The 27,858-nt window shown below is 44.3% G+C and overlaps 2 protein-coding genes across 6 annotated transcripts in view; one reads left to right on the top strand and one right to left on the bottom strand.

Moving 5' to 3' along the window:
* The first annotated feature begins 781 nt into the window (after nt 1–781).
* HPS3 (HPS3 biogenesis of lysosomal organelles complex 2 subunit 1) lies at nt 782–24,382 on the top strand. Of its 2 annotated transcripts, XM_082223979.1 has the most exons (17): nt 787–1,077; nt 1,862–2,356; nt 3,184–3,358; nt 4,894–4,982; nt 6,900–7,092; nt 7,690–7,771; nt 9,030–9,184; nt 10,356–10,464; nt 10,596–10,777; nt 13,264–13,444; nt 14,870–15,100; nt 17,290–17,475; nt 18,736–18,924; nt 19,776–19,883; nt 20,968–21,174; nt 23,708–23,798; nt 24,069–24,382. In XM_082223979.1, exons 1-17 carry the CDS (start codon nt 855–857, stop codon nt 24,194–24,196), a joined length of 3,024 nt encoding a protein of 1,007 aa, XP_082080105.1. In that variant the 5' UTR covers nt 787–854; the 3' UTR covers nt 24,197–24,382. The 2 variants fall into 2 exon arrangements, with proteins under 2 accessions (XP_082080106.1, XP_082080105.1); XM_082223980.1 differs by lacking the exons at nt 20,968–21,174; nt 23,708–23,798; nt 24,069–24,382 and adding an exon at nt 20,539–20,955 and having other exon boundaries at nt 782–1,077.
* A 185-nt stretch (nt 24,383–24,567) lies between these two features.
* The window catches only part of CP (ceruloplasmin), a 32,719-nt gene continuing 29,428 nt past the window's right edge, over nt 24,568–27,858 (bottom strand). For 2 of the 4 annotated variants that reach the window (XM_082223971.1, XM_082223973.1), the window contains 3 exons: nt 27,694–27,833; nt 26,250–26,413; nt 25,343–25,730 (listed from right to left, as the gene is read on the bottom strand). In XM_082223971.1, coding sequence (XP_082080097.1) covers nt 25,655–25,730; nt 26,250–26,413; nt 27,694–27,833 — 380 coding nt within the window. In that variant the 3' untranslated portion in view covers nt 25,343–25,654. Of the gene's footprint in view, nt 24,680–24,709; nt 24,870–25,342; nt 25,731–26,249; nt 26,414–27,693; nt 27,834–27,858 lie in introns of those variants that run through there. The other 2 variants (XR_014220096.1, XM_082223972.1) reach the window with 2 other exon arrangements.

Genomic DNA, 27,858 nt, shown 5'->3' with positions numbered 1-27,858 from the left:
TAAACAACAGCAACAAGCCCCATTGACCTCAACAGGGCAACACCGCTGGCCAGAATTGATTTGATCTCCTTTCTTGGTTGTTAGCTGTTTTGGGCACCAAAGGCAGTCAAGTAAATAAACAAAAATACATAACTAACTGACCAATCGTTTCGTAGAGCTCAGTTCTGCCCCCCCCCCAGCATAAATTTTGGCTACGCCCATGACCAAAGGTGTTAAAATGTGAGATATAAATTTAAATAATACTGTAAACTGCAATTGGTTCGATGTAACTAACTTCTCCGTAAACACAGCAGAAGAGTGGCGCGTGGGCAAATTTTAACCCTCTTTTGCTAAAACCATGCTAGTACTGCGTGTCTCTCGAGTTCTGTCTTGCGTGTACAAAGCCTTTCCCACACTGCTGCTTAAGAGTCGTCTATTCACAAGTGCAGCCCGATCCCAGCTACGTAACCGACGGAGCTGAAAAGCAAATATTCCTTGCAAGTATGTGCGCCTAGGGGCTCTGATCCTGCGCACATTTTACCTGCCAACGGGTCTCGATGAAGAAAAGGGGGGTTCCTTCCGAGGGTGCTTGTGTAAGATTGCACTGCTTAACACCAGAACCAATGCTTTCCCCAGGTTTGGGACCCCGCACCTTTCTGCGTACGCGGACATTAACCACGGGTATAAATGGGCCTCCTCCCAGGGCCGGGCACAGCGCTACGATGCTGCCTTTGTGGGAAGCCGTAGCAAGGATCGGGGGCGCGGCTGACGCCTCCTTCCAGCTGACCGACGTGGGGCGGTGCCTGCCGCGGAAGCTGCAGTTCCGCCAACAGCAGCGGCCGGAGGCGGAGAGGCGGCCTGGGCGATCGGGAGCCATGGTGCAGCTGTACAACTTGCACCCTTTCGGCTCGCAGCAAGTGGTGCCCGCCAAGCAGGAGCCGGCGCTCTTCTGCTGCGGCCGAGACACGCTGCTGGTGGCTTGTGCGCCGGGCGCCTGCAAGGTGGAGGTGTTCGCCGCCGGCCGGCCGGAGCTCTGCGAGCCCCTCGGCTCTTTCTGCACCCTGGGGCGGGTGCTGCGCATGGCGTACAGCGAAGTGGGTAAGTGGCAAACTGGGCAAAGCGTCCGTGAAGAGGGCAGGATCTGCTTCGTTCGTTGCAGGCCAGCCCCTCTTCCTCTTTCTCCGGAAGAGCTCGAGGCTGCACGTGCAGGATCGTTTCCCCCGCCTCCCTAAGCCCATGCCAGTTTGTGCTCGCAACGATCCTGCGAGGTAGGATCGCCCAGTAACCTTCGTGGACTAGATACGATTCTGTGCTGTTGCTTGTGTGGCGTGAGCATCCGATGACATTGCCGACTAATTCAAGAAGTGTACACATTTTATAATGCAAATGTAACTTCATTTGGAAATTCCCAAAGGTGTGCCCGTGTTAATCTCCAGCAAGATAAACAACAGTCCTTTGGCACCTTTCGAAGACTGAACAAATTTGTTATGGAGTACGCTTGCATGGACTACAATCTCTTGCGTATTTGCCACTCAGGGCAACAAATCAGATGAAGTTGCGCTTAAAGGTGACACCATACAGTGGTACCTCGGGTTAAGTACTTAATTCGTTCCGGAGGTCTGTTCTTAACCTGAAACTGTTCTTAACCTGAAGCACCACTTTAGCTAATGGGGCCTCCAGCTGCTGCCGCGCCTTCTGTTCTCAACCTGAGGTACTATTTCTGGGTTAGCAGAGTCTATAACCTGAAGCATATGTAACCTGAAACATATGTAACCCGAGGTACCACTGTATTGCTATTTTTCACTTGGTAACTCCTCAGCTTATGTATGGTGTACATATTGATTCTGTGTTTCAAAAATGCTTCTGTTTTTTCCCTCCGCAGGAGACTACGTGGTCACCATTGAGGAAAAAAACGAGAGCCTCTTCTTGCGAGCTTATGTAAACTGGAGATGCATGTCAACTGGGAACTCCCGCGTCTGTGTGCGGATGATAGGCCATAACCTGGAGGCATCCTATTCTGAAGCGTCTAAGAACCAAATTACAATTGTAGAATTGCCCCTTTCGGACCCCCCATTGTGTTTTTCCTGTTGTCCTTTAACTGGAGACCTGCTTGTTGGCTGTAAGAATAAATTGATCTTGTTCTCCCTGAAACATCTTGTCAGGAGTCAGAATGTGACTGTGCTGGACTTCGAACGCTTGTTAATTTTGCACATTGATAACATCACTCCTTCAGAAGTTGCATTTTGTGCTGGATATATAGCCATAACAACAGAACTAGAGGTCCTAATCCTTCACCTGGAAGCTGGTGTGGAAGCAGCAGGCAGCAGTAGACAGCAGGCCTGTGACTCTGTAGAGTCTGAAAGGTTGTTCAACAAAGGTTGGTACAGTACGGCACTTAAAATCTCCAGAGCAAGGCTTTGTAGTCTTTGACTTATGTTTGTTGGTGTTTTTTAAAAAAGTCTTTGGGATGGAAGCAGAGGCTGGACAAGCTGATAAAACGCTTCCTTCTGTGTAAAACTAGCCATCATGATAGTTGAGAAAAGATTTATTTTCAAAGGCACTGCAAGCTGTGGATAGTTAGAAAACACAAGAAGTTGAATTAATATTTTAAGGTTGGAACGAGAGCATGGAAGCTGCTATTGAATTTATCTGTAATGGCACATCACAAATCCTCTGGATCAAGTCTTTGCAGTTCAGCACAAACAAAACTTTAGCTCTCTCGATCCAGCCCAATGTTTGTGTATGTGTTTTAAAAAACCAAAAGAAAAACCAATCAGGTCATGCAAAAGAAAAAGTAAAATTGCACTTAACTTGAAATAGTTCCATCTTGGCATATGTTTATTATGCACAGATCAAAATGCTACAGTCTCTTTTCAGGCATGCTGAATCTTTTGAGAGCAGCAGGAACATTGGTTGCAAAAATTTGAATTTCCATTCATCTCAGTTGTTCGTTTTTTCGCCATCCGTGGTTAAAAATGCCTTTTAGGATTTGCAATTCCAAATTCCTGAACTTGTTGTATAGTCCTAATTTTAATGCTTTCATGAATATGAACTTTTCTCCATACTGTTAGTTATACTGTAAGTAGCAGTTGTTTAAGTAAGGCTGCTTTTATTCTTAGGACACTGAGCATGTCATAAGTTCCTAACCATTCTAACCCCCCCCCCCCGGGTTGTAAACCTGATTCTTTGCTCCATTTATTAAAGGTGTAAAAGAAGAACCTGATTCAACTCCGTTTGAGTCGGATGACTTTGTTATCTGTCAGCAGCCTGTGGAGCTCTTTGGGGAAGAAAGCAGGCAGTGTGGAATATCTGTTACTCTGGAGTCAACAGGCTTAGTCGGTGAAGAGTCAAACTTCCAGATGCAATATGTTCTGTACAGGTAGTCAATTTTATAAAAAAAATAATTTAAACGAAGCCATATTTATCTATCTCTCTATCTCTATATATATCTAGATAGATATCTAGATATATAGATAGATAGTTATTGTTGGCATCCATCTGTCTTGAGAGACGATGGAGTGTGGACTCTGGGGCGGAAGTCAAACCGCTACGTTAGCAACACCGAAGTGACCTTCATGGGCACAAGCCTGGGCAGAGTGTGTCACTGCCCAGACAAGACCCCCTCTCAGCCTCGTTGATGTGGTCCAAAGAAAAGCAGAGCAGTATATTTGGCACCAGTTTGGCTGCAGGACTTGCAAGAAATAGGCATAGCAAGCTGTCTTATGGGCTCCACTCTGGATTTGTGTAGAGTTTACTCTTTAACATTTTCTTCTCCAGAATATATCTCCATGGCAGTGGAGATTTAGGATCAGAGTTTTCCTTCTCCTAGATGGGCTACATTCCCAGGTTGACAAGCCCCATCTGCCCCTTACTTCCCTCTACAGCATGTGCAGAAACTGCCTTCTTAACTATTAGTCCCACTATTGGATCCATATCCAATAGTACATATATAACTAATAGATCATTGGTCATTATTCCACTCTAGCTTAGAACAGAGACCAGTGAGACAGTTTGGACAATTACATTTTGACTTAATATGCTGAGAAATGAACAACTCTTTTCTCACTGAAACACAGCCTGTTCCATTTTTCTTTTCTTTTCTTTCTTTCTTTCTTTCTTTTTTTTTTTGCTTTGCATGAGGCATATTTAAACCAAGATGCCTTTAACCATACAGTCATACCTCTGGTTGCATTCGCTTCATGTTGCGGATATTTGGGTTGCGAACGCGGCAAACCCGGAAGTGTATATTTCTGGGTTTCGCCGCGCACGCACAGAAGTGATCTGCGTGCTTCACACATGCGCAGAAGAGATCTGCACACTTTGCACATGCGCAGAAGCGATCTATCTCACACACACAGTAGTGGCACTCTACTTATGGACTTTTCTGGGTGCAAATGGATTGCGTACGTAAGTAGAGGTACCACTGTATATTCAATGTTTTGGTCCAACCATGTAGCTATAGCTGTCATTTTGGCAAGCTCGGGGACAACTTGTCCCCTTGTCTTCAAGCTTAGAAAGTGGGACAGGACCATGGCAAGCAAAGCAACCTTACATGAACTGGGCTGTACATGATGGAGCTGCGTGTGGCAATAGAGATTATGTAGCCCAGCACCTTTGGCTCCCTAGGAGTTGTGCATATCATGCACACTTAGTAAGTGGGCTCAGTCATAGGACAATAGCCAGTTGTATCTCTGTTGGAGACCATTTTAGCTGTTGGATATTCATATTGTCGTCATTGTAACCTATTGCCTTGGTCCCATGGGTTTCTATGTACTTGCCCATGCACTGAGATGCAAGTTTCTGCCTCACAGCAGTGCTTCAGAATATCCTTACAACATTCTGCCAGAAGTTTTGTGAGCAGCTCATGCCTATATGTTGGCTTGGAATTGTTTCACCCGCCATGTTTCTTTTTAGACGTTTTGCTCTAGACATATCCTCCTTTGCCTTCTCTGGCGACGATGCCAAGTTGCACTCTCTCCAGCTGCTGCCTGTGTATGTAACAGGTAGGTTTATGACATCTGCATTTCTTCGTGGGCATCCACCACAATCTTTCTGGGGGAAAGGGGCTAAGTAAAGCATTGGGAGCAAATGAAAACGGGATTATGGTTCACTGGGGAGCAGCCCCACTCCCCCCAGAAAAAAAACCCCATATTAATTATGCAAGGTGTGGGAAAGCTAGAGATTATGAATCTGGGTGTGAAATTTGTTTTTATATATGTTGTCAGTTTTTATTGTAGAATAGCTTTGAGCTCTTTCATGGGAGGTGACTTATAAATGAAATTAAAGGAATAAATAAAGGGGATTTCAATTAAATACATTCATTCAAAGCATAGCTCTCTAGAGTGTTTTACAGAACTTCTATGACATAAAAATCCTCTTCCTAAAAATCACATTGTCTTTAAATAACGTTAGGAGTAATTTAATCACAAGAGTAGTAGCTGACTCTGATTAGATGTTTATATATAATTTTAAATGGCATAAATCTTTAAAAGTACATTATTTTGAATTTAGCTTTGAATGCCTAAATGTCAGAAGTAAAAAAGAGCTTTCTTCTGTATGGAATTAAGGATTGAATTTCCTTTATAAAATACTGGTATTATCTTAAAGTTTTCTCTAGGCTTTTAACACTTTTTATAATCTGCCGGTGCTTCACAACATTAATCATACTCTGAGTAGACTTTAGATCTATCACTGTCTCTTTTTCCTTTGCTTTTTTGTGGCGCTACTGTATGATTGAACAAGTCAGCATAGTCTATATTGCTGATGTATAAAGCAGGGGATGATGAAAATGGGACAGGAGGAGGGGGGCTTGTTGGTTCTTATTGATGCTGGAATGGGTGTTAGGCAGGAAAGCAATTACATTGTAAGAAGAGTGTGCATTAGTAAAGGTAAAGGGACCCCTGACCATTAGGTCCAGTCGTGGCCGACTCTGGGGTTGTGGTGCTCATCTTGCTTTATTGGCCGAGGGAGCCAGCGTACAGCTTCCAGGTCATGTGCCCAGCATGACTAAGCCGCTTCTGGCGAACCAGAGCAGCGCACGGAAATGCCGTTTACCTATTTATCTACTTGCACTTTGATGTGCTTTCGAACTGCTAGGTTGGCAGGAGCAGGGTCTGAGCAACGGGAGCTCACCCCGTTGCAGGGATTCGAACCACCAACCTTCTGATCAGCAAGTCCTAGGCTCTGTGGTTTAACCCACAGCGCCACCCACGTCCCTAGAGTGTGCATTAAATGTAGGCTAAAATTTAGTCAAATATTAAGTTTATAAATTTATTTATAGAAGAATTTATATACCGCTAAGTCAGCAAACCTACCAAAGCTGTTTACAACAGTAAAAGGATTAAAAAAAAACAGCACACTTCATACTAAGGAGTAAGTATAAGTGATGATTTCCTACGAATGCCAGCCTTCCAACAGAGCACTGCCTCATAACCAAAATGGCTTAGGGTACCTCTCTTTATCCTTTGACAATTTGTCAGTAACCTGGAGAACTACTTGATCAAATCAAGAGTTAATAAACGTTCCCATTATTATTACGTTTTGGTTTGCTTTCACTCTTGCAGAATAATACTCTAGTTCAGGCATCCCCAAACTCAGCCCTCCAGATGTTTTGGGACTATAACTCCCATCATCCCTAGCTAACAGGACCAAGTGGTCAGGGATGATGGGAATTGTAGTCCCAAAACATCTGGAGGGTCAAGTTTGGGGGTGCCTGCTCTAGTGCTTATAGGCTACAGAGTGAAAGAGTTTTATCTCAGAATTCCTAACTCGAAAACAGAGACCCAAGTGAATGTAGCGTGGGCTGCTCTCTTCAATCACGGCTAAATATATTTCTAAAACATTCTGCAGGATGTCTGAGAGCTGATGCCTCCTTAAAGAAAGGGAGCCTGGGGAGTAATTGCTTTCTTCCTTTCATCTAGAGAATTCTGCAACAACTGGCGGAGCTGAACCAGCTAAGCGAGAACTGCTGAGTCTGTTCTGCTTTTTTTCTCTGCCTCACATTGGATACCTCTACACAGTGAGCAACTTAGTGGAACTGATTTCCACCTACCAGTATTCAGAGAGATCCCAACAGGCGGTACTCACCCCGCAATTCCTACATGTTATCACAAGGTATTATAGCCATTGTTAAATTTAAATACTGCATTTTCCACACACAAAATTGTGCTCAAAGCAGTTTAAAAAAAAATCAGTTGAAATACAATAATAGCACAACACATTGTTGGCATTTGTCCATCTCGAGAAACAATGCAGTGTGCATCTGAGGGTGAAGCCAAACCACTGCATTATCAGCGCCAAAGTGATCTCCCTGGGGCGCAAGCCTGGGCAGTGTTTGTGAGAATGTTCTGGGCTGGCCGGACACAAAGCCCCTCTCTTAGCCTTCCTGATGTGGTCCAAAGAAAAGGGGAGCAATACATTTGGCACCAGCTTGGCTGCAGTAGTTGCTGGAAGAAGGCACACAAGGTGCTTGGATAGGAACTCCACTCAGATTTGTTTACTCCTTTGCCTTCTCGAACATATCCCTAAAAGCAGCAGAGCTTTAGGATCAGAGCTGTAATGCATAATGGGTGTTGTATCCATCACAGACCTGTTGAAATCAATGGGTTTAAGTTAAGTAAGCATCTAGATATTGCAGCATTGGCATGGGTACTTTATAACCACGGAGCGGTGCAAAACCATCTATCCAGTGGCTTTCTTTTTCTTCCCTAGCAACAACCTGCAGTGCTTTACTGTGAGATGCAGTGCAGCAGCAGCTCGTGATGAAGATCCATACATTGATACAACGCTAAAAGTGAGTGGATTCAACCCTCAGATTGGCTCTTCATGCCCACAGGTCACATCTGCATCTTTGCAAAGCAGCGGCAAATGACTTGCAACAATCCTGAGTTTCCTTTTGTTTAGTCCTTGTTGCTTCCATCTGGTCAGATAGTTTGGCAAGGGGATATTTTGCAGGAGTTGGGGATTACTGTCCTGTAGGCCTTAAGCCTAGGTTGGAGGACCCTGTGCACCTTTTCAGGTGTTGTGGGCTCAACTCCCATCACCCACAGCCAGATAAACATGTGTGAAGGCATTGTAACAGTGGGATGTGGGTGGCGCTGTGGGTTGAACCACAGAGCCTAGGACTTGCCGATCAGAAGGTTGGTGGTTTGAATCCCCACGACGGGGTGAGCTCCCGTTGCTCGGTCCCAGCTCCTGCCAACCTAGCAGTTCGAAAGCACGTCAAAGTGCAAGTAGATAAATAGGTACCGCTCTGGTGGGAAGGTAAACGGCGTTTCTGTGCGCTGCTCTGGTTCGCCAGAAGCGGCTTAGTCATGCTGGCCACATGACCCGGAAGCTGTACGCCGGCTCCCTCGGCCAATAAAGCGAGATGAGTGCACGACTCAACCTAATGGTTAGGGGTCCCTTTAAGAGTCTCCAAATGAAAAGCAGGTATTAAAAACCTGTCTCAAATTTATGCTGGGCGGATTTCAGTAAGCATACAGAGAAGCTTTACCTAGTTTTCTTCAGCACTCTGTTGGGACTACAGGAGGAGATGGAAACCTTTCTCTTCCACTGAAGAGAATGGAGAAATCCTGAGCTGTTGCCAATTCCACGTTTCAGCATGTGAAAAAGATATGCAACTTACATACCTCTGTTAAACCTGTAGACCTTTAGTCCACATACCGCAGTGACTGAACCATGAAAGGGCTTATGTCAAATCAAATCAAAATATGCTTTATTATACTAGCCAAAGGCCATGACAAAACCATACAAACTCTGTCAGGAAAAGTGTGTGGGGGGGGACTTATATAACACTGTAACTATGTAAAAAGCAGAGCCACTGCCTGAACGCTCAAGATCATAAAATGCAGGTGCACATGTAGATTGAGAACTTCACACAGCATGCAATATTTTCTTATTTAGACCCCTGAATCTCCCTTACAGGGGGTTTATGTCCTTTTTTTATGTCAGTCAGCTTGGAAATGATCAGCTTGCCACTCTGGACCCTGTAAGAAACTTGAACCTTTGATAAGCTTGCTCAAGATAACTAAAGAACCATTTCTTCACAGGCTTGCCCCCCTGTGTCCCTGGATGTCTGTGCCTTGAGGATGCAGCTGTTTATAGGGCTGAAAGCTATTTCTCACTTCAAGAACCACGTCATAGTTTTGACAAAAGCAGAGACCGAAGACATTACGGAGAGAAAAAAGCCTTCAAGGAGACTCCTGTGAGTACGGTAGTTCATATGTTCAAACAGAGGCTAGCTTGGGACATGTCTGGTGGCATCAGTAGCCGTGACGGGGGTACATGCACTCAACTTTACCCTATTGTAAACATTGTAAGCGTTACAATTGGGACGACATAAACATGTATGAAAGTGGATTTCAGGGACACCCTTTTCACTGTTCTTGTCACCTTTTGTATCTGTAGAAGCCCTCCATGCATCTTAGAGCCAGGATTTCTCAGGATCCTAAAATGCATGGAGATGCTTCATAGATGCAAAAGGCTCCCCCTTCAGACTTCGTCACCTTCCCACTCCAAGGAAGTCAGGGCTATCCCACTTGTCAGCCCCACCCTTAAAAAAAAAAAAAGTTTACTTTAAACTAGTTTTAATGTCTCAAGAAGGCTCTTGATAGCATAAATACAGTGGTACCTCTGGATGCGAATGGAATCCGTTCCGGAGCCCCGTTCGCATCCTGAAGCGAATGCAACCCACGTCTGCACGTACGCAGGTAGCGATTTGCCGCTTCCGCGCATGCGTGTGATGTCATTTTGGGCGTCTGTGCATGTGCGAGTGGTGAAACCCGGAAGTAACGCGTTCCATTACTTCCGGGTCGCCGCCAAGCGTAACCTGAAAATGCTCAACCCGAAGCTACTTCAACCTGAGTCATGACTGTAACTGAAATACCTAAAAGACATAATTATGGGTACACGTGTATTTTAACAGCCAGTGTGGTATAGTGGTTTAGAGTGTTGGACTAGGGCCTGGGGGTGCCAGAGTTCAACTACCCTACTTTGCCATGAAGCTGACTGGGTGATCTTGGGCCAGTTACTGCCTCTCAGCCTAAGCTACTTCACAGGGTTGTTGGGTGTGTTAAACGAGGAGGGTGAGAACCATGTATACCACCTTGAACTCCTTGGAAGAAAAAGTGGGACATAAATGCAAAAACAAAGAAACATAGAATCAAGAGTTGGAAGGGACCTTGAGGGTCATCTAGTCCAACTCCCTGCAATGGAGGAATCTCAACTAAAGCATCCATGGCAGCTGGCCGTCCAACCTCTGCTTCCAAACCACAATTGAAGGAGACTCCATAGCCTCTTACTGTCAGAAAGCTCTTCCTCATGTTTAGTAGGAATCGCCTTTCTTGTAACTTGAGTCTACGTCCTACTTCTTTCAGCTCCCGGAAGTCAGATAGCATCAAACCCAAGGTTTCTCCAGAATTTGAACCTGGCTGGAATTTATACATCGTGAACACAACTTCAACTCTCCTGCTTTACAGAGAAATGGTACTATACGCTGCTTTAGGGGTTTTTTATATATAGAAAATTGCATACTGTAACTTGAATGCATTTGCTAACTTCACATAAGGTCTGCAAACGTTCCCCCCCCCTTATGGTGTGCCCTGTTTCTGCCCTAGGTAGAGTACAGCAAGACCTATGAAAATGTAAGAACGGAGAGTTGTATCCACCTTCTAAGTGAGGCTCACTTATTAGTCAGAGCAGCACTAATGGACCCTGATCTGAAGGAATCGGCAGAGAAGGAAGACCTCCTAGCAGCATTACAGGAAAGCTGTGCTCTCCTAGGAGACTGTTACAGCAGGTTTGAATTTCTTAGATGTCATATCTATAAATACTTACACTTGGATGACTCCTGATGTTTAAACATCTTTATATAATCTTCTTTCAGCCTTCATATATAAAACAAAGATGTATGCATGGAAAAGCAACAACTTGCTCTTTTTTTCCTGCTTCCATCAATGATGGACATGCAGTCTCTGCTTTCTGGCCCAGTCATAATTTACATAGGCTATAGATCAAAGCACTTCCATTCTCGGCTGCCTGCACTTCCGTAAAAGCAGGTGTGGTGAACCTTTGGCCTTCCAGATGTTGCTGAACTACAATTCCAATCATCACTGGCCATGCTTGCTGGGACTGATTGGAGTTGTAGTGCAATTTTGTTTTGACAAGCAGCTTTTACATACTCACTCCCAGTGAATGAAAATGTAGCACTATTGTAATTTTGTTGGCTGCTTGCAGATGAATGGGATCATTAGCAGCTTTTCAGGGTCTACTGCATTGACACTATTCTGAAAAGGGGGGCGGGAATCCACCAAAGAATTGAGGGAATGAAGATTCCTTAGCTGCCATCCATCCATGCTTTTCATTGCTCGAAGAAGCGTGAAACAAGGTTTAATCCTGCAAATCTTGTTCCATATTTATTGGAGAGCTGCTTTGTGGTCTGTAGTGTACTGTTTGGATAATTCCAGTGTTTTCAACATTATGAAACTTCTCAGTTATTATATACAGGCGTGCCTTGGTTTTCGAACAGAATGCATTCCGGAAGTCCGCTTGACTTCTGAAATGTTTGGAAACCAAGGTGCAGCTTCCGATTGGCTTCCAATTGTGCAGGCATGCCGGAAACAATTGCAAAAGCCGCATCGGATGTTCGGCTTCCAAAAAAAGTTCGAAAACCGGAACACTCACTTCCAGGTTTCAATCATTCGGAAGCCAAAACATACAAGTACCAAGATGTTTGACAACCAAGATACGACTGTAGTTACCTTGGTATGTTTTGCTTGTTCCTTCCTTCCTCTACTCTATTCCAAACTTAAAAATGGAAAGGTAATGCTTGTTGTTGTTTAGTCGTTTAGTCGTGTCCGACTCTTCGTGACCCCATGGACCAGAGCACGCCAGGCACTTCTGTCCTCCACTGCCTCCTGCAGTTTGATCAAACTCATGCTAGTAGCTTCAAGAACACCATCCAACCATCTCATTCTCTGTCGTCCCCTTCTCCTTGTGCCCTCCATCTTTCCGAACATCAGGGTCTTTTCCAGGGAGTCTTCTCTTCTCATGAGGTGGCCAAAGTATTGGAGCCTCAGCTTCACGATCTGTCCTTCCAGTGAGCGCTCAGGGCTGATTTCCTTCAGAATGGAGAGGTTTGATCTTCTTGCAGTCCATGGGACTCTCAAGAGTCTCCTCCAGCACCATAATTCAAAAGCATCAATTCTTCTGCGATCAGCCTTCTTTATGGTCCAGCTCTCACTTCCATACATCACTACTGGGAAAACCAAGGTAATGCTAGTGGCCAACAAAAGAGGTTTAAAGACTGTCTCAAGGCAAATCATAAAAAATGTAGTCTAAACACTGGCAACTGGGAAACACTGGCCTGCGAGTGCTCCAGTTGGAGAACAGCCTTTACCAAAGGTGTCATGGGCTTTGAAGACACTTGGACTCAGGACACAAGGGAGAAACGTGCTAAGAGGAAGGCACGCTTGGCAAATCCACACCGTGATCAACTCCCGCCCAGAAACCAATGTCCCCACTGTGGAAGGACATATAGATCCAGAATTGGCCTCCACAGTCACTTACGGACTCACTGTTAAACCGGTGTTTATGGAAGACAATCTTACTCAGCTACAAGTGATCGCAGAAGAAGAAGAATGTTTTGTTTCTATTTGTTTGTTCACACAATACAGCAACAGGTTCCTGTAACTCTTATTTGTTCCTTTTTTTTAGAACCGCTCCTTGGTTTAATTCAGCAGCAGCTGGAGGGCCAAATGCCCCTTACACCTCTGTCATAGGGATCTTGTCCTACATGCGGAAGCAATACTCCATTGTGGGAACAGGTTGGCTTGCACAAAGTTGGATCTCACTTTGATAGTGGTCCTTCCTTGTGACTCTTTCTTGAACATTCCATGATGTATTCCCCCATCCAGGTTATTTCCTCCCCATCCATTAGGCTGTGCTTAGAAGTCATCTTGGTTTGGTTGCTACTCATTGAAAAAGATGAGCTAATATCAGCCTGTCAGTATTGGGAGTATAAACCTTACAAGTTGCAGACACAGCCTTAATCCTGACGTAACAGTGAGACATGGCCTAATATGAAAAGCTTTTTATTGAAAATATCTTGTTAATGCAAAGAGAGGGACTCTTCAGCTCTCTGGATGTTACTGGATGACAACTCATGTCATGCGAGGCGGAGTCCCAAAGGGAGCCAGGTTTTCCATCCCTATGCTGAAGCATTTCTGTTAAAATATATGACCCTTCATGTAGGTTTGTTGTGTTTAGTAGTTTCTGTACTTCCAGGTTTAACACCAAAGACTTCCACCTTGCTCTGCCTTACTACAAGATGTCCGGTCTGTCCGTGACAGATGTTCTGAAGAGAGTAGACCCAACGTTTGAAGATAAAACTCATAAGTACGAAAAGGGGATTATTTTTTACTTGTATCATTCCCTTTGTGAAGACACAGACGAGGAGCTGAGTGAAGTAAGACTATGGTTCCTTTTGTTGTTGCTGTTTCTCTTTCTCTGTAGAAGATGGATTATTCTATGTTCGTTTGTGACAGATCATTTGTAACCAACCTCCAGAATGTACCTTTTGATGTAATATCTGTATGCCACTTTTCTTTAAAGCAGCTCATAACCATTGAGTGGGGAGAAAGCAAACAGTTCAATTAATGAAATTTCCTCTTGGCTTAGTCAATAAGCCTCTGGCTGGCTTGTCAAATGACTATCATGTGAATAACTTTCCTTTTATGAGAGTGAAAAGTATCCAAAAGTATAATGTGAGCCAGCCTTTGTAAAAGGAGCTGTTGTGAATCTCAGAAAGCTACAATTTATACTTCACTGTTGCTCGCTTTTCTTTTATGAGATGTAAAAATCTGTGTTGATATTTAGATCGATTTGGGGAAAGGTGTTACTGGTGGGGTATCTTCTTAATAAGAAGTTCCTTTTCTGGAAAAAAGAGGTGACTTGTTGTTTGTGCTTAGTTAAGTGGTATAATGCGGGTTGGAAGCTCTTTGCTCAAAATCTCTCTCCCTTGCACTGAGAGGCCTTAGGCTAGTCTCTTATCCTCAGTGGTTCTCTATATAAAATGGAATGATAATACAGTCGTAACTCAGAAGTCGAACGGAATCTGTTCCGGAAGTCCATTCGACTTCCAAAACGTTCATAAACAAAGGCATGGCTTCCGATTGGCTGCAGGAAGTTCCTGCAGCCAATCGGAAGCCTCAGAACCTGCATCAGACATTCAGGTTCCAAAGAATGTTTGCAAACCGGAACACTCTCCTACAGGTTTGCGGCATTTGGGAGCCAAAGCGTTCAACTCGCAAGGCATTCAACTTCCGAAGTATGACTGTACTGTCCTGCTTTAACCATTATTGAGGAAATTCTGCAAAGTTCTAGAAGCACTTAGAAAAAGCCGTATAACTATGTGAAACTTTAGCACGTTGCTATGCTAATTGGGATCTGGGAGTGAATGAATACTACACACCTATAACTCCCTAGGATATACATCAGGGATAAGAAACCTGTGGTCCACCAGATATTGTTGGACTGCAACTTTCATCACCCCTGACCACTGACCGTGCTGGAGGGCACACAGCAACTTGTGGAGGGCCACAGGCTGTGCACGGTGGAAGTGGATTTGAAATGGATGTCCCAAACCAAGATGCTTGTGTGTGACCCTGAGATTACCTGCAACCTTCTCAGGAATGAAATAATGGCTTCAGCTGCTCTGCATTTAAAAACAAACAAACACTTGAAACAGATAAATTAGTACTTGTTCCCCTAGCACCCCTGATTATTTCTGGGCGAATTGTACAGAACATTCATGGGTAGAAAGAGGCCTTGTATTAAAAACAAAGCACAGCTGTTGGTTTGCTTTTTAAAACACGTCTCTTTCTTTCACCAGGAACTGGCAGCCAAAGTACTCCATATATTCCACCCTGCCGAGTCAAACCAAATACCCCAGGTACTCTGCAGCCCTTGCATGAGAAAAATGTCGCCTGAGATAGCCATCGAATATCTGCAGAAAGTAGAAGAGGTTGTGCCGTCTGTTGTGGTGACGCTAACCAAAGCTTCTATGGCTCTGAAAATGGGAGACCCCGATGGATGTAAAAGTGAGCTGGACAGCTACGCGGAGGTACACCCTGCTGGCTATGTATCAACATTTGTGTCAAGGTTGTTGTCTTCCGTACCGTTATGTGCAGTGGGAGTGAGCAGAGAACCAGGGTTGTTGCGAAAGTTCTGTTTCCCCTTCAGATATACTAGGGGTGGCCAACTCCCAAGAGACTGCGATCTACTCACAGAATTAAAAACTGGGGGTTCAGGTCAAAGTTGTTGAGCTTTTTTTTATGGGAGCCAAAGTAGTTGGGGGGAGCCGGTGATCACGAACTACCTGTTGGTTGTGCCTGGGATATACAACATGCTTCCAGGTGGCACAGGGTTGTGAATGCCTTGCTTCTCATGCATTCAGGGTCCATGTCATTGGCATCAAAATGGCAGTCCTATATCTCTACCCATCCACAAAATTTAATTCAGATTTTCTCTTTTATTGGCAAAATCCAGTAATATATATTTTAAAAAGCAACAGCAACACCACCTGTTGCCAGTGGCGTTTGCAATATCTCAGCAACCCACTAGCTACAGACTAGGAGCAACTACCATTGGTTGTAGTTATCTGAAGCTTTTTTCCATGTGGACACGTGAACTTGTTCCCTGCTTTGGGGGAGAACAGAAAGTCAGCAGTAGAGCTGGTTTTATATGCAGGGGGTTCCAGCTTCAATTCCCAGCATCTTCATTTTGTTTTGTTTTTAAAGTGGAGCTAGTAGGTGATAGAGCGAAAAGCCGTTCCTGGGATCTGCTTCCTTTCAGAGCAAACATTTCTGGGCTGGGTAGGCCAGTGATCTGACTGCAGTATAAGGCACCTTCCTGTGTTCTTGCTTGTGGCATTTGGGAAGGTGGAAGTGGATAACATTGACTTCTGCTCTCCATTTGCTTGAATGGCAGGGATTTGGAGCCAATGGCTCTATGGTCCTTTCCACATCTATGTGTCCTTTTGGGACATGTGAACAGAGTGAAGGGAATGTGGCAAAGAAAGTAGACTAGTGGAGGCAGGGAAAATAGACCTAGTGTTTATGGACAATTTGGTAGAAGATAGTCATTGTGGATCAACAGCATCTTTCTCTTGCACAGGTATATGCATGCATTCCCCCTTCTCCTTAATCCAGTGTTCCTCAAACTTTGGTTCCTGCCAGCTAGGGATGATGGGAGTTGTAGTCCAACAACAGTGGGGGGACCCAAGTTTGAGAAACACTGCCTTAATCCCTCAGTTTCCTTGCATATTAAGTCAGTGTGTAGGAAGACAATTCAGTATCGATACATGTTTGCAATCCCATTTCCTATAATATTGTCATGACACCTCTCATATCCTGATCTGTTTTCACCTTCCCTTTGCATATAATTCTCCTCTGCATTATTGTGGCGTGATTCTAGTGTGTGGAACTCAAGGTTCTCTTCCTGTCTCATGACCGCTCCTGACGTTTTAGGACACGGGTAGGCAAACTAAGGCCCGGGGGCCAGATCCAGCTCAATCACCTTCTAAATCGGGCCCACAGACGGTCTGGGAATCAGCATGTTTTTACATGAGTGGAATGTGTCCTTTTATTTAAAATGCATCTCTGGGTGATTTGTGGGACAAAGAAATTCATTCATTTCCCTCCAAAAAATATAGTCCGGCCCCACACAAGGTCTGAGGGATAGTGGACTGGCCCCCTGCTGAAAAAGTTAGCTGACCCGTGTTTTAGGAGAATAGTGCACCTATTTCCAGAGTTACCTGAAAGTTACAGGTAATAGGCTTCCTGCTAAACCACAAGGAACTGGCCCTGGGATCTTCCTCCTCTGAAATGGGAACTGTTTCCCACTGGGGATTATTAGTTAACCGTTATATTTGCACCAAGCTGTAAGTGGGAGAAACCAGCTTTTATTTCCTGGCTTCAGTGAGAGCCTAATTGGCTGTACGTGTTCTTAATATTGCTGCCAATGCAACAGGTAACCACAGTTAGACAACTTGTGCTCTGTAGGAGGAGGGCGGGGGGACAAGGGAACATGCAGTCCTGTTGATTCCTCCTATGAGGAAGCCATCAAGAACATTACCTCTGCCCTGGTCTGTAGAGATGGGTAGGATTTAAATGTTCACCTTTGCCTTGGGCTATGTTTGTACCAGAGCTCAAAAAAGTGAAACTGAATCAGCCCTCTTTCAGAGTAGAGTGGGGAGGAATGCCAACATCTAAATCTTCTCTCACCTTTTTTGTTTTTTGTTTTGGTCTGCAGATGATGCTGGTGTGTGGTTTTATTGTGGAGCCGAGACTCCTGAGACAGCTAATTAAAGGGCAAGTTGTCCCGACTGAGCTTGCAGTTTATCTTAAGGAGACGAGGCCCGGATTCCTTGTGGCTTCAGTGTTGGCTTTACACGAGAATAGCAAAATTGAGCTGGAAGAAGCAGACGCATACATCAAGGTTTGACATTTAGCTTTTATTAATAGTTTGTTTATTTGGAACTTCTGGAGCAGTCTGTGTCCCATCATTAAACAAAGGAAGGACAAACTGAAAGTTCAGTTCCCATCTGTGGAGTCAGACTTCTCATACAACTCCATAAACAGCAAGAGGAGAGTACAGTGGTACCTCGGGTTAAGTACTTAATTCGTTCCGGAGGTCCGTTCTTAACCTGAAACTGTTCTTAAACTGAAGCACCACTTTGGCTAATGGGGCCTCCTGCTGCCACCGCACCGCCGCCGTACGATTTCTGTTCTCATCCTGAAGCAAAGTTCTTAACCTGAGGTAATATTTCTGAGTTAGCGGAGTCTGTAACCTGAAGCGTATGTAACCCTAGGTACCACTGTATAGTAAATTCAACAGCTCCCTTCCTCTTTGTTGGCTATGGGGCTTAACCAAAGCAGCTGTTGTTGTTGATGATGATAATAATAATAAAAATAAAAATTAATAAATAATTTATTATTTATACCCCGCCCATCTGGCTGGGTTTCCCCAGCCACTCTGGGTGGCTTCCAACCGAATATTAAAAACACAACACAGCACAAACATTAAAAAAACTTCCCTAAACAGGGCCGCCTTCAGATGTCTTTTAAAAGTAAGATAGTTGCTTATTGCCTTGACATCTGGGGGGGCTGGGGGGGTGTTCCACAGGGTGGGTGCCACTGCTGAGAAGGCCCTGTGCCTGGTTCCCTGTAACCTCACTTCTCGCAGGGAGGGAACCGCCGGAAGGCCCTCGGAGCTGGACCTCAGTGTCCGGGCTGAACGATGGGGGTGAGTCTCTTGGGTACATCATTTTTTTTTGCATTGCACCCACACATTGTATACTGATGCATCTGGAGATGTCTCCCCCGCTTAACGTTTCTGATTATCCCTCCTTGCTTAAAGGATATTTGCTTAAATGACTGCTCCCCACATTAAATGGGGGGTGCCCTTTGCTTAGTCGCGCGCAGCCCCCTGGACCCTATGCGGCACCATTAGCACAGGCTTGGCTTCGCCTTCCCCAGGTGGGATACCTGGAGGTCTCCGCCTACCTCAGCCAGTTGCCCAATCCCGCCTGGGGAGGCGTGGCCAAGGTGATCAGGCCAAGGTAGGGGGAGGGACCAGCCTGCCCACACAATAGGTGGAGAATCTTACCTGGGAATCCTCAGTTGGCTCTGCATCAAATCGGCTACATTTTGTGTCTGTGTGTGAGTGGCTCTTTCCCTTAATATTTCGGAAGAACAGATGCTGAGTGCTGAGGAGGAAGATGCCATCCCCCAGCTCTTAGTGGACTTCTGGGAAGCCCTTCTTGTTGCATGCAGTCAGAAAGAAGTGGTACAAGAGTTGCATTTCAAACTTGCTGAGCAGTATATTTGGCGGCTCTCCAGGAAGCAGTTGCCCCATACTAAGCCGCTGAAAACCACTGAAGATCTGGTAAACAGAGTTTGTACCCTACTCCCGTGTGTGTGTGTGTGTGTGTGTGTGTGTATGTGTGAGGGACCATGCTGAGGAGGGCTGCACCGAGGAAGAATGGCGGGAGCCACTCCCACCTCCTGATCCGGATCCTGAATCTTCCCAGGAGCAGGAGGACAGTATAGATTTGGAACAGTTTGCAGAGGGACATAGTTCAGAAGGCAGAAGCTGGGAAATATTGGATGGGGAACAGCTAGCAGAAGAAACACTAGAAGAGAGCAAGAGTTAAGAGATTCACAGTCTCTGGATAGTACCTACACACACACCCTCCCCCAAAGTCACGGAGAGCTCAGAAAGTGTCAGAAAAGAAAGCACAGAGGCTACAAGCTCAGATTACAAGATGTAGGAGTGATGTAGATTAATAGGGACGGAAGAGGGAGCGACCCTTAATTGGGAGCACCGCCATTCTGGGAAGATGCTTTCTTTAGTTCTTCGCTGTGTTTATTAATGAAACTAACTGGTAAGAATTCCCTTTTGTTTGATCTGCTCATTTACAGCCACGGGGGAGGAAGCTAATTCCCTGAAGCCTGACAGTATGTATGTGTACAAACACGTTTGAATGGAACTGCATCAGTTTGGTTCTAGATGAATTGGAGACTTTTATAATATCGGGGGGAAATAATTCTTTCAGGAGTACTACATATTTCAAAACAAATGACTTTCAACCGTAATTTAGTCTACAAATAAACTGGGAGCGTGCTTTTGTTTTGACCCCCTAAAATGAGGGAATCTTAAATGAGGACTTGGAAATTAGACATAAAAATAATTAGAATTCTAATGGCTTTTTCTTACTTATTTTTGCACTTGTTCAGATAAATTCCTGCGGTCATTATGGACTTATTTTTCCTTGGGTTACGTTCATGATGTCATTAATTCCTCCTTCTGACCAGAAGGCTTCTGATGACCTTTCAAAATTACAGGTATAAAATGTTTTCCCTCTCCTGCATCTATTCTTTCCTATAGCCCCGGGGTAAATAACATGGTGCAGAGCTGTAGCTATGCGGGGGCTAGATGGGATTTATTGCCCCAGGTGAAGCCTCCAGAGGGGTGCCATTGAGACTCTCAGTGCTTGTGTGTGTGTGTGTGTGTGTGTGTGTGTGTGTGCTTGCTTGCCTGCTTGCTTGCTTGCACAAATGCACATGGTGTGTGTGCCAAACTGGGTCTTTGACCTGGGTGAATTAAAGCCTAGTTTCACCCCTGCATGATGCTCTCCAGACGTTGTGGGCTGCCATTCTCATCACCCTCAGCCAGCATGACCAAAGACCAGGAGCTGTATGAGTTGTAGTTCAAAACATCTGGAAGACACCCCACAGCAACCCTGGGCCCTAGCCTCTGTAGGTTAAAAAACACCTGTGTTTGATCTCCTTTAAGGTGTGTGCAGGAACATGGTTTATTTTAAAGAGATGCAGTACACAAGGCTTTAGCTAGCTTAAAAGATGGAGAAGCTGTGGTGCTCAATATGCAGCCAGTTTCCAACTCCCGTCAGCTCCAGCCAGCATGGCAATTGGTCAGGAGTGATGGAACTTACAGTCAAACCATATCCGGAAAGTCACAGGTTCCCCATTCCCGTCCTAGGCTTTTCTGAACCATTTCTTCAGCCTTGAAGACACTGGGGCTGAATAGAAGACCCACTGCCTACAGTTAGACTGAATGCCTTGAATGCACGTCTCAGGTCAGGCCGGAAATATCCCAGTACGCAACAAAGGCATCGTTCGTTCAAAGCAAGAATGACTCCAAAAGAAGTAATGGGCATACAAGTGAGGATAGCAGACATGGGTCTTAATCTAAATAAGGCAATTAAAAATTGCATTTGCTTCCGTTTTCCCTGGCTCACCCGGTCTGCCAAGCTGTTCTTAATGATGAAAACATTGGGGGTGAGAGGTTTTTTTTTTTAAATTTTAAAAATGGTTGGTGTCTTCCAGTCCATGCCTACATTGGTATGGCTTGGTTTTTTCATTGTGTCTTAAATTCTAGAGGTAATGTTTTTCCTCCCCCACCCTTCAGTCTCTCTTATGTAGTCCATACTTCAATATACCTTCCATTCTGCCACTGTTGGAGGCCCTTCCAGAAGAGACTCTTCCTGGCCTGAGCATCCACATTCTTTGCGATACTCGGTTAGGGCAGTATGAGAGATCCATTGACAAACTTCTGGAAAGATGCCCTCAAGCCGTCATACCCTACGCCCAACATGAATTGAAGCATGAATGTCGGGTGAGCTTTATTTATTACCTTCATTCAGTCTTAGCTCTGTTTTTCCCCTCTCCTTTAAACCCATGAACAAAAAAAAGCACTGCTAGAAAATCATACAAGTATTTGTACTGCTAACCTTTCCTTAACCAGATCAGCCTTCCATGCATTTGTTAAACGTGATTAACATAGCACAATTATTCAATACTTTGCTCAGGCATTCTTTTAAAAAACGCTCACAGTTGAAATGTACTTCAGTGGAGGAGTTTGGATTTGATATCCCGCTTTATCACTACCTGAAGGAGTCTCAAAGCGGCTAACATTCTCCTTTCCCTTCCTCCCCCACAACAAACACTCTGTGAGGTGAGCGGGGCTGAGAGACTTCAGAGAAGTGTGACTGGCCCAAGGTCACCCAGCAGCTGCATGTGGAGGAGCGGGGAAGCGAACCCGGTTCCCCAGATTACGAGACCACCGCTCTTAACCACTACGCCACACTGGCTCTTGTGTGAAATGCTTGTGAAGTGCTTGTGTGAAATGCTCACAAGGCTTGCTTTATTCTGCTGGATATAGAAAACTGGTGTTCTTTCGAGAAGACACACCTTGGAGGCTGTTTGTTGCTTTCCTGCTACGGTTTCCTCAGCTGCCTTTTCACCATCACACTTGGTGTTACAAAGCTTCTGCTGTCCTGAAATGTCATGTACGTTCTGATGGCGTGTACATTGTTATTGATGAGCATTGCTCCATCCACCATATAGTGACCCCATTAGTGCACAAATATAAAGCATGGTTAAACGCTGCGTTGCCAACATTCAGCAAGTCTAAGCAAAGCTTTGGGTTTGTGTATTGAACACACATTAGGGACGCGGGTGGCGCTGTGGGTAAAACCTCAGTGCCTAGGACTTGCTGATGGTATGGTCGGTGGTTCGAATCCCCACAGCGGGGTGAGCTCCCGTCGTTTGGTCCCAGCTCCTGCCCACCTAGCAGTTCGAAAGCACTCTTAAGTGCAAGTAGATAAATAGGGACCGCTTTATAGCGGGAAGGTAAACGGCATTTCCGTGTGCTGCGCTGGTGCTGGCTCGCCAGCTGCAGCTTCGTCACGCTGGCCACGTGACCCGGACGTGTCTTCGGACGGCACCGGCTCACGGCCTCTAGAGCGAGATGAGCACGCAACCCTAGAGTCGGACACGACTGGCCTGTACGGGCAGGGGTATATTTACCTTACCTATTGAACACACACACATATACATACATACATGTATACATGGTCCCCTGTGGAGATGGTAATCTGGAAACAGTGGCTCAAGTTCTCTTGTCCTGTCCCCTTAATAAAGATCTGAGGAATGAGATCATTACCCCACTCTTACTTACCATCCCAGGCCGCCCATCTGAGGCCACACTGTTCTTTCTTTTATCAGATCAAAATGATCAGACAACAGCAAAGGTTGCTAGGTTTATTGAGGGTGCAATGAGATTAAGGGCCACGATCTGAACGATAATCTTGGTCATTTGATTGCCCTTTTTACCCATTACTGTCTTTTTAATTTGTATGTATTTTATTTGTATATATTGCTTGTTTTATGTTGCTATGGCCGTTGGCTAATGCGAATAAAGTTTATCTTATCTTATCATGTATACCTGAGGACTTTTACAAAGCTTAGTTTCTCTTTTATTAAATCTTGGCTTAGCATTTGCATTCAAGCAAGGGAGCGTAGTTATAAAACTCTGGCCAGTCTCATAATAAGCCAGCTCACACCATGGGTTGTGAAGCTCAGTTGCATAACCGTTGCTGCAATTCATGATCCTAATGTGTACAATGTGCTAAACTGAGATTCCTAAAATGCAAGGCCAAACTTGGTAGACGTCCTCCTGGAGAGCAAGTCCAACACTTGGACTTGTTTGCATTGTGCTAAACCGTGGTTTGGTGTTACTTGCAAATACAGCTGTTATGTAAGTTACACCGATGTAATATTGTGGAAGTCAAGATTGTGTTGGGGTGCTAAATTGTGTGTGTGTGTGTGTGTGAGAGAGAGAGAGAGAGAGAGAGAGAGAGAGAGAGAATGAGAAAAAGCTTCTAGTCTGCAAAGAAAAGCTTCAAATATAATTTGAAAGTTATAGGCAATGCTTGCTTAAATCTGACACTTAGGAGTGGGGCAGCATTTTCAATGTCTTTCTTCCTTTCCCCTGTAACAGTGGAAGGGAACGCATTGTATAAAGTATATATAATTTTGTATGATTTCTGCAGGTCACAGAATGCAGCTTTCCTTGGCACTGTTAGGCATTTTATCACTTCTTTCATCTCGGCTTGTACTTTGCCCTGAATTCTTAGTATCACAAGAGGGAGCCATCGCTCTTGTTTGTTGATAAGTTTAAGAAGAACCCTGACAAGCTATACTTCACAGATATAAGAGTGACAAATATAAATATATATTGTATTTAAAGGTGCTCCTTTAAGACAGAAAGTGTGTGTGTGTGTGTGAAGAAACAAAGAGGTTGTATTCCATTAGGAACATTATAGCACTCTTGATATTTTTTCCCTCTCTCCTTGGGTCTTGCTTAGGCTCTGTGGTGGAACAAACTCCTTCCTGAGCTCTGTAAACGAATCAGAGATCCTGGAGACAACTATTCTGTACTCCTGTCATCCCTAACAGGTAAAGAAATGTGCTTCTTGTCAGTTTGTGGATGTGCAGAGTCTTTGCAGTGTGGTTTTTTTTTTTAAAGCTTTTAGATGCATAGATGGCTGCCATGGGGGGGGGCGGAGCTTTTAATGACTATATTAAAGAACTGGATTCAGAGCAGATGCTAAGTGAGCTCATTTCTGCACCAATCGCAACACTTTCAAGGCTAAACATAATTAGGCAAAGTAAGAATTGATGGCTAAAGAGGATCTTGTTTAAACATGGTGTATCTTCCCTGCCCAGAAACATTATCTGTCATCGCCATGGAACTGGAATTGAGGGACTTCCTTAATGTCTTACCAGAGGATGGGAACGCAGCATTCTTCCTGCCACATCTGCTTCAGTGCAGCAGAAGGAAACTAGTGACCTAAGCACAAGAAAGAAGGGCTGCGTGATCTCTGAGAAACGTTTTGCAAGAGAAAGTACTCAAATGGACGAAAGCTCACTCTGCAACTATAAATTCAATACTGTAGATATGGGGGGGGGGTCTTTAGCATTTCCCTGTGTGCGTGAGAAGATTGGTTGACACATTAAAATATAAATATTGGCACATTAAAGTAAGTTTGTGTGTGTAGTTTTTAAGACTTTGCCTGTTTCAGCTGTGGCCTGAAATCCTTTCCTAACCATCTCACTCCCCTTTCTTGTGATAGTTTTATGATGCTAAACACTGGTGTTATAAGTGAGCTAGACATATACTATGTGGAGAAAGTTGGGCTATATGCCAGTACATTCCAAGGATAGCTTTACTGTGAATATAATTCAGTTTTATTCTTCTCCTTATAATCACCTGTGTCAGATGGGGTGTCCAACAAACCAAACAGCTGAAAATCTCATGTGAATAATAATAATAATAATAATAATAATAATAATAATAATAATAATAAAATTCTCTGCACCAAAAGCCACGAATAAAAAGTGACAGCAAGTTCTTGGATTTCCTTTTGGATCTGTAGTAGCCTCTTTGTTCAAGCAGCTTCTGTAACGGGACTTCACTGAAATCAGATGCTGGGGCTGTTCTTATAAGCTGGTCCTATCACGGATTTTCTGCACAAACAATAACACATGCTATTTAATCTGCCTTGAGTTTCTCCCTGGTCTCTATTTACAACTGTCTGGAAGTACCAAAAAATACTAAGATTTATAAATGTGTAAAGGTAAAGGGACCCCTGACCATTAGATCCAGTCATGGAGGACTCTGGGGTTGCGGCACTCATCTCGCTTTACTGGCCGAGGGAGCCGGCGTACAGCTTCCGGGTCATGTGGCCAGTATGACTAAGCCGCTTCTGGCAAACCAGAGCAGCGCACGGAAACGCCGTTTACCTTCCTGCCAGAGTGGTACCTATTTATCTACTTGCACTTGAAATGCAGCTGTCTAATAACAGCTGGGTGAGTGAGATGTACACGTCAACAGAAGTGAGATTCAAAATGACAGAGTGAATATAGCTTGGATTTTGTCCACCCCCCCCCCCTAAGGCTGGCAACACACACTATTCATAGAAAGAAGAACCGAAACAGTCTTGAGTAGATTGGCTGTCTTTTATTTAGCGTGTGTGTTGCTTAAATGTTGTTGCTGGCAGTTCCCCCTACCACGGTTTCATTTATAGCGGGAGGCAGTGGAAGACAGGCGTGCCTGGCGTGCTCTGGTCCATGGGGTGACGAAGAGTCAGACACGACTAAACAACAACAATAAGCATAGCACAGTGGAAGAGATTAGCAGGTGAATCCCTTCCTGGTGTGGAAATAAGCAATAGAAAAATAGGCTCAGGGGATGTTAAAAGTCCAGGGGTAGGAACTTGAGTGGCGGATGGAAGCAGCAGTACTTGGTGGAATCATAGAAATGCTACACAAAACAACAGAATCATGGAGGTGAGGTAGAGGGTGGGATCCTTGCTGCTGGACTTATTTCTGAAAAGAGAGGAAGTAGGGCCACTTGAAGAATGCAACAGTTGGGTATATGTGGTCACTGTTAACGGGCAGGGAGCAGATCTTAAGCTTCGTCTGCTGTAGGTTGATATTCTTAGTTTGCCTCTTGTTATCCTTGGCTCCATCTATCATGACCTATCCTGCCTTACTTACCCAATGTTCTTAGCTGCCACTGAGTCAGCCTCAATTGTGCAACTGGCTGCAGATAACATCAGTTAGCTCTTCTGATGTGGGGAGCAGCACAAGATTGCTGTAGCTCAGGGATGTGGAATCTTTCTAGGCTGATGATTTCATTTCCCCACCCTTCACGGGCTACGTTTTGACGGGTTATGATGGTGTCAGGTGAACTTCTGTTTTGCCCTGAGGTCTTCAGAAGAGCCCCTTCCCAAATTCTGTTTTGCACACCCCTTCAGCCTCCTTCCCATTTCTTAAATCTCCCCAGTTAGTGGTAGGCCTTGCAAGTGCAACGTATTTCCTTGAACACATTTGGTGACTGCTTACCTTTCTTCTGGGAGCACAGTGTAGGTGGTCTCCATGCCAGCATGGATGTGGTCGGTCACATGACAGTGCAATAACCAAGTCCCAGGATACTTGGGCAACATTTCAACAGTTTGAAAAGTCCCAGGAAACAGATCAAAGACATCGGCCCGGTAGGTTCTGGTGTTCTTTTAGGGCAAGCACACAAAACCACCTTACATCAGTAAACATTTTTGCAGCGTCTTTGAAGTAATTAATTGGAAGACATAAAATGAGTTAAGAATATTGTGGCAGAACTTTGAATGTATTTGTGCTGGAAACTTAAACAATTGGAAGAAAAATGCAGGCAACTTAATTTTTTAAAAAATAAGTAAGAGCCATCTATGCCTACTTCCCCTTTATTGCATGAGGGAGAAATTGGTTTCAGCTTATAACTCTTTTAAATTTGCACTTCTCTGAATTTTGCAATGCAGTTCTTTACCCAAGTAATGTGTGCAAATATGTGTATATTAGGGTAAAGTGTGCAATAAAATGCATATACTGGTGAAAATAACAAGCAAAAATGCATTATATTATGGGGAATTGTTTTGTAAAAATGTGTATATTAGGCAACATTGCATACAAAAAGGAGAAATTTACACTAAATGCAAATTTTATTATAATTTTACTATTTATACCCCAACCATCTGACTGGGTTACCCCAGCCATTTCAACATATTGATGTCTAAATGTGAAGAACTAAACTTAACAATGGGAACGGAGAGAAACAAAAAACAACAGATTTGCCCACCCCTCATTTTATGTATTAGAAATAGCAACTTTGCCCAATCCGGTCCTGCTACTACCACCAGTTAAAACCAAAATCTGAAAAAACAGTGTGGGTTGTGGCTGTGGGGTAGCTGTTAGGACACTGGGCAGTGGAGCTGTGTACTGTAGCCCTTTTTGTATCGTTGCTTTCTTAAAGAGTTGCCTTTCCATTGAATTAGGATAGAAATTGCTGGTCTGTAATTATTTCCAGACCTGGCAGCTTGGAGACAGATAGGATGTTAAAGTAACTTATTGTAATCACGAAGTGCACATTTAAAATTTCCCCTGCAAAAAAATCCTGAAAACTATAGTTTCCCCCTCGCACAGCTTCAATTTCAAGCATTCTTAATGAACTACAGTTTCCAGAATTCTTTTGGGGAAGTCATGTGCTTTAAATGCCTGCTGTGGATCTGCTCAAACCCTATTCCCAAACAAACCACCAAGGCGCCCTTGTTGTTTGCCACCAATAACATTACATCAGGTAGAAGATGGCAGGCAGTATTGTCAGCTGAAAGCTGTGCCAGTCAGAATAGAAAACACTGGGACAGTTGAGCATAAAGCAGGTTTGTATATTCAGTTGACTAAGAGCATTCTCCAAAAAACGCATTATCATTCCTCCAACACTAAGTTTAAAATTAAAGGCAGGAACCAATCATCTTACCTTATAGTCGAAGCTGTGGCCGTGGAAGTGTGCTGTGTGCATATCCACTTCGTTCCCCATCCCCATTAAGTACCAGCTGACTTTATCTCCAACGTGCATTGTAAGGCCATGCAAGTTTCCAAACACCTTTCCGTTAATGGCTAAGGAAAGAGAAGTTTATCATGA

The sequence above is a fragment of the Podarcis vaucheri genome (assembly GCF_965113315.1).
Source record: "Podarcis vaucheri genome assembly, chromosome: 5".
Lineage (NCBI taxonomy): Eukaryota > Metazoa > Chordata > Lepidosauria > Squamata > Lacertidae > Podarcis > Podarcis vaucheri.
This window is presented reverse-complemented; position numbering and strand designations above follow the sequence as displayed.

Excerpts from the sequence above, each read along its gene's own strand:
- HPS3 (XM_082223979.1), top strand. The coding sequence starts at position 855 with ATGGTGCAGCTGTACAACTTGCACCCTTTCGGCTCGCAGCAAGTGGTG. Across the intron at positions 10,778-13,263 it reads CTAGGAGACTGTTACAGCAG|GTTTAACACCAAAGACTTCC; the intron begins GTTTGAATTTCT and ends CTGTACTTCCAG. Across the intron at positions 23,799-24,068 it reads ACTCCTGTCATCCCTAACAG|AAACATTATCTGTCATCGCC; the intron begins GTAAAGAAATGT and ends TTCCCTGCCCAG.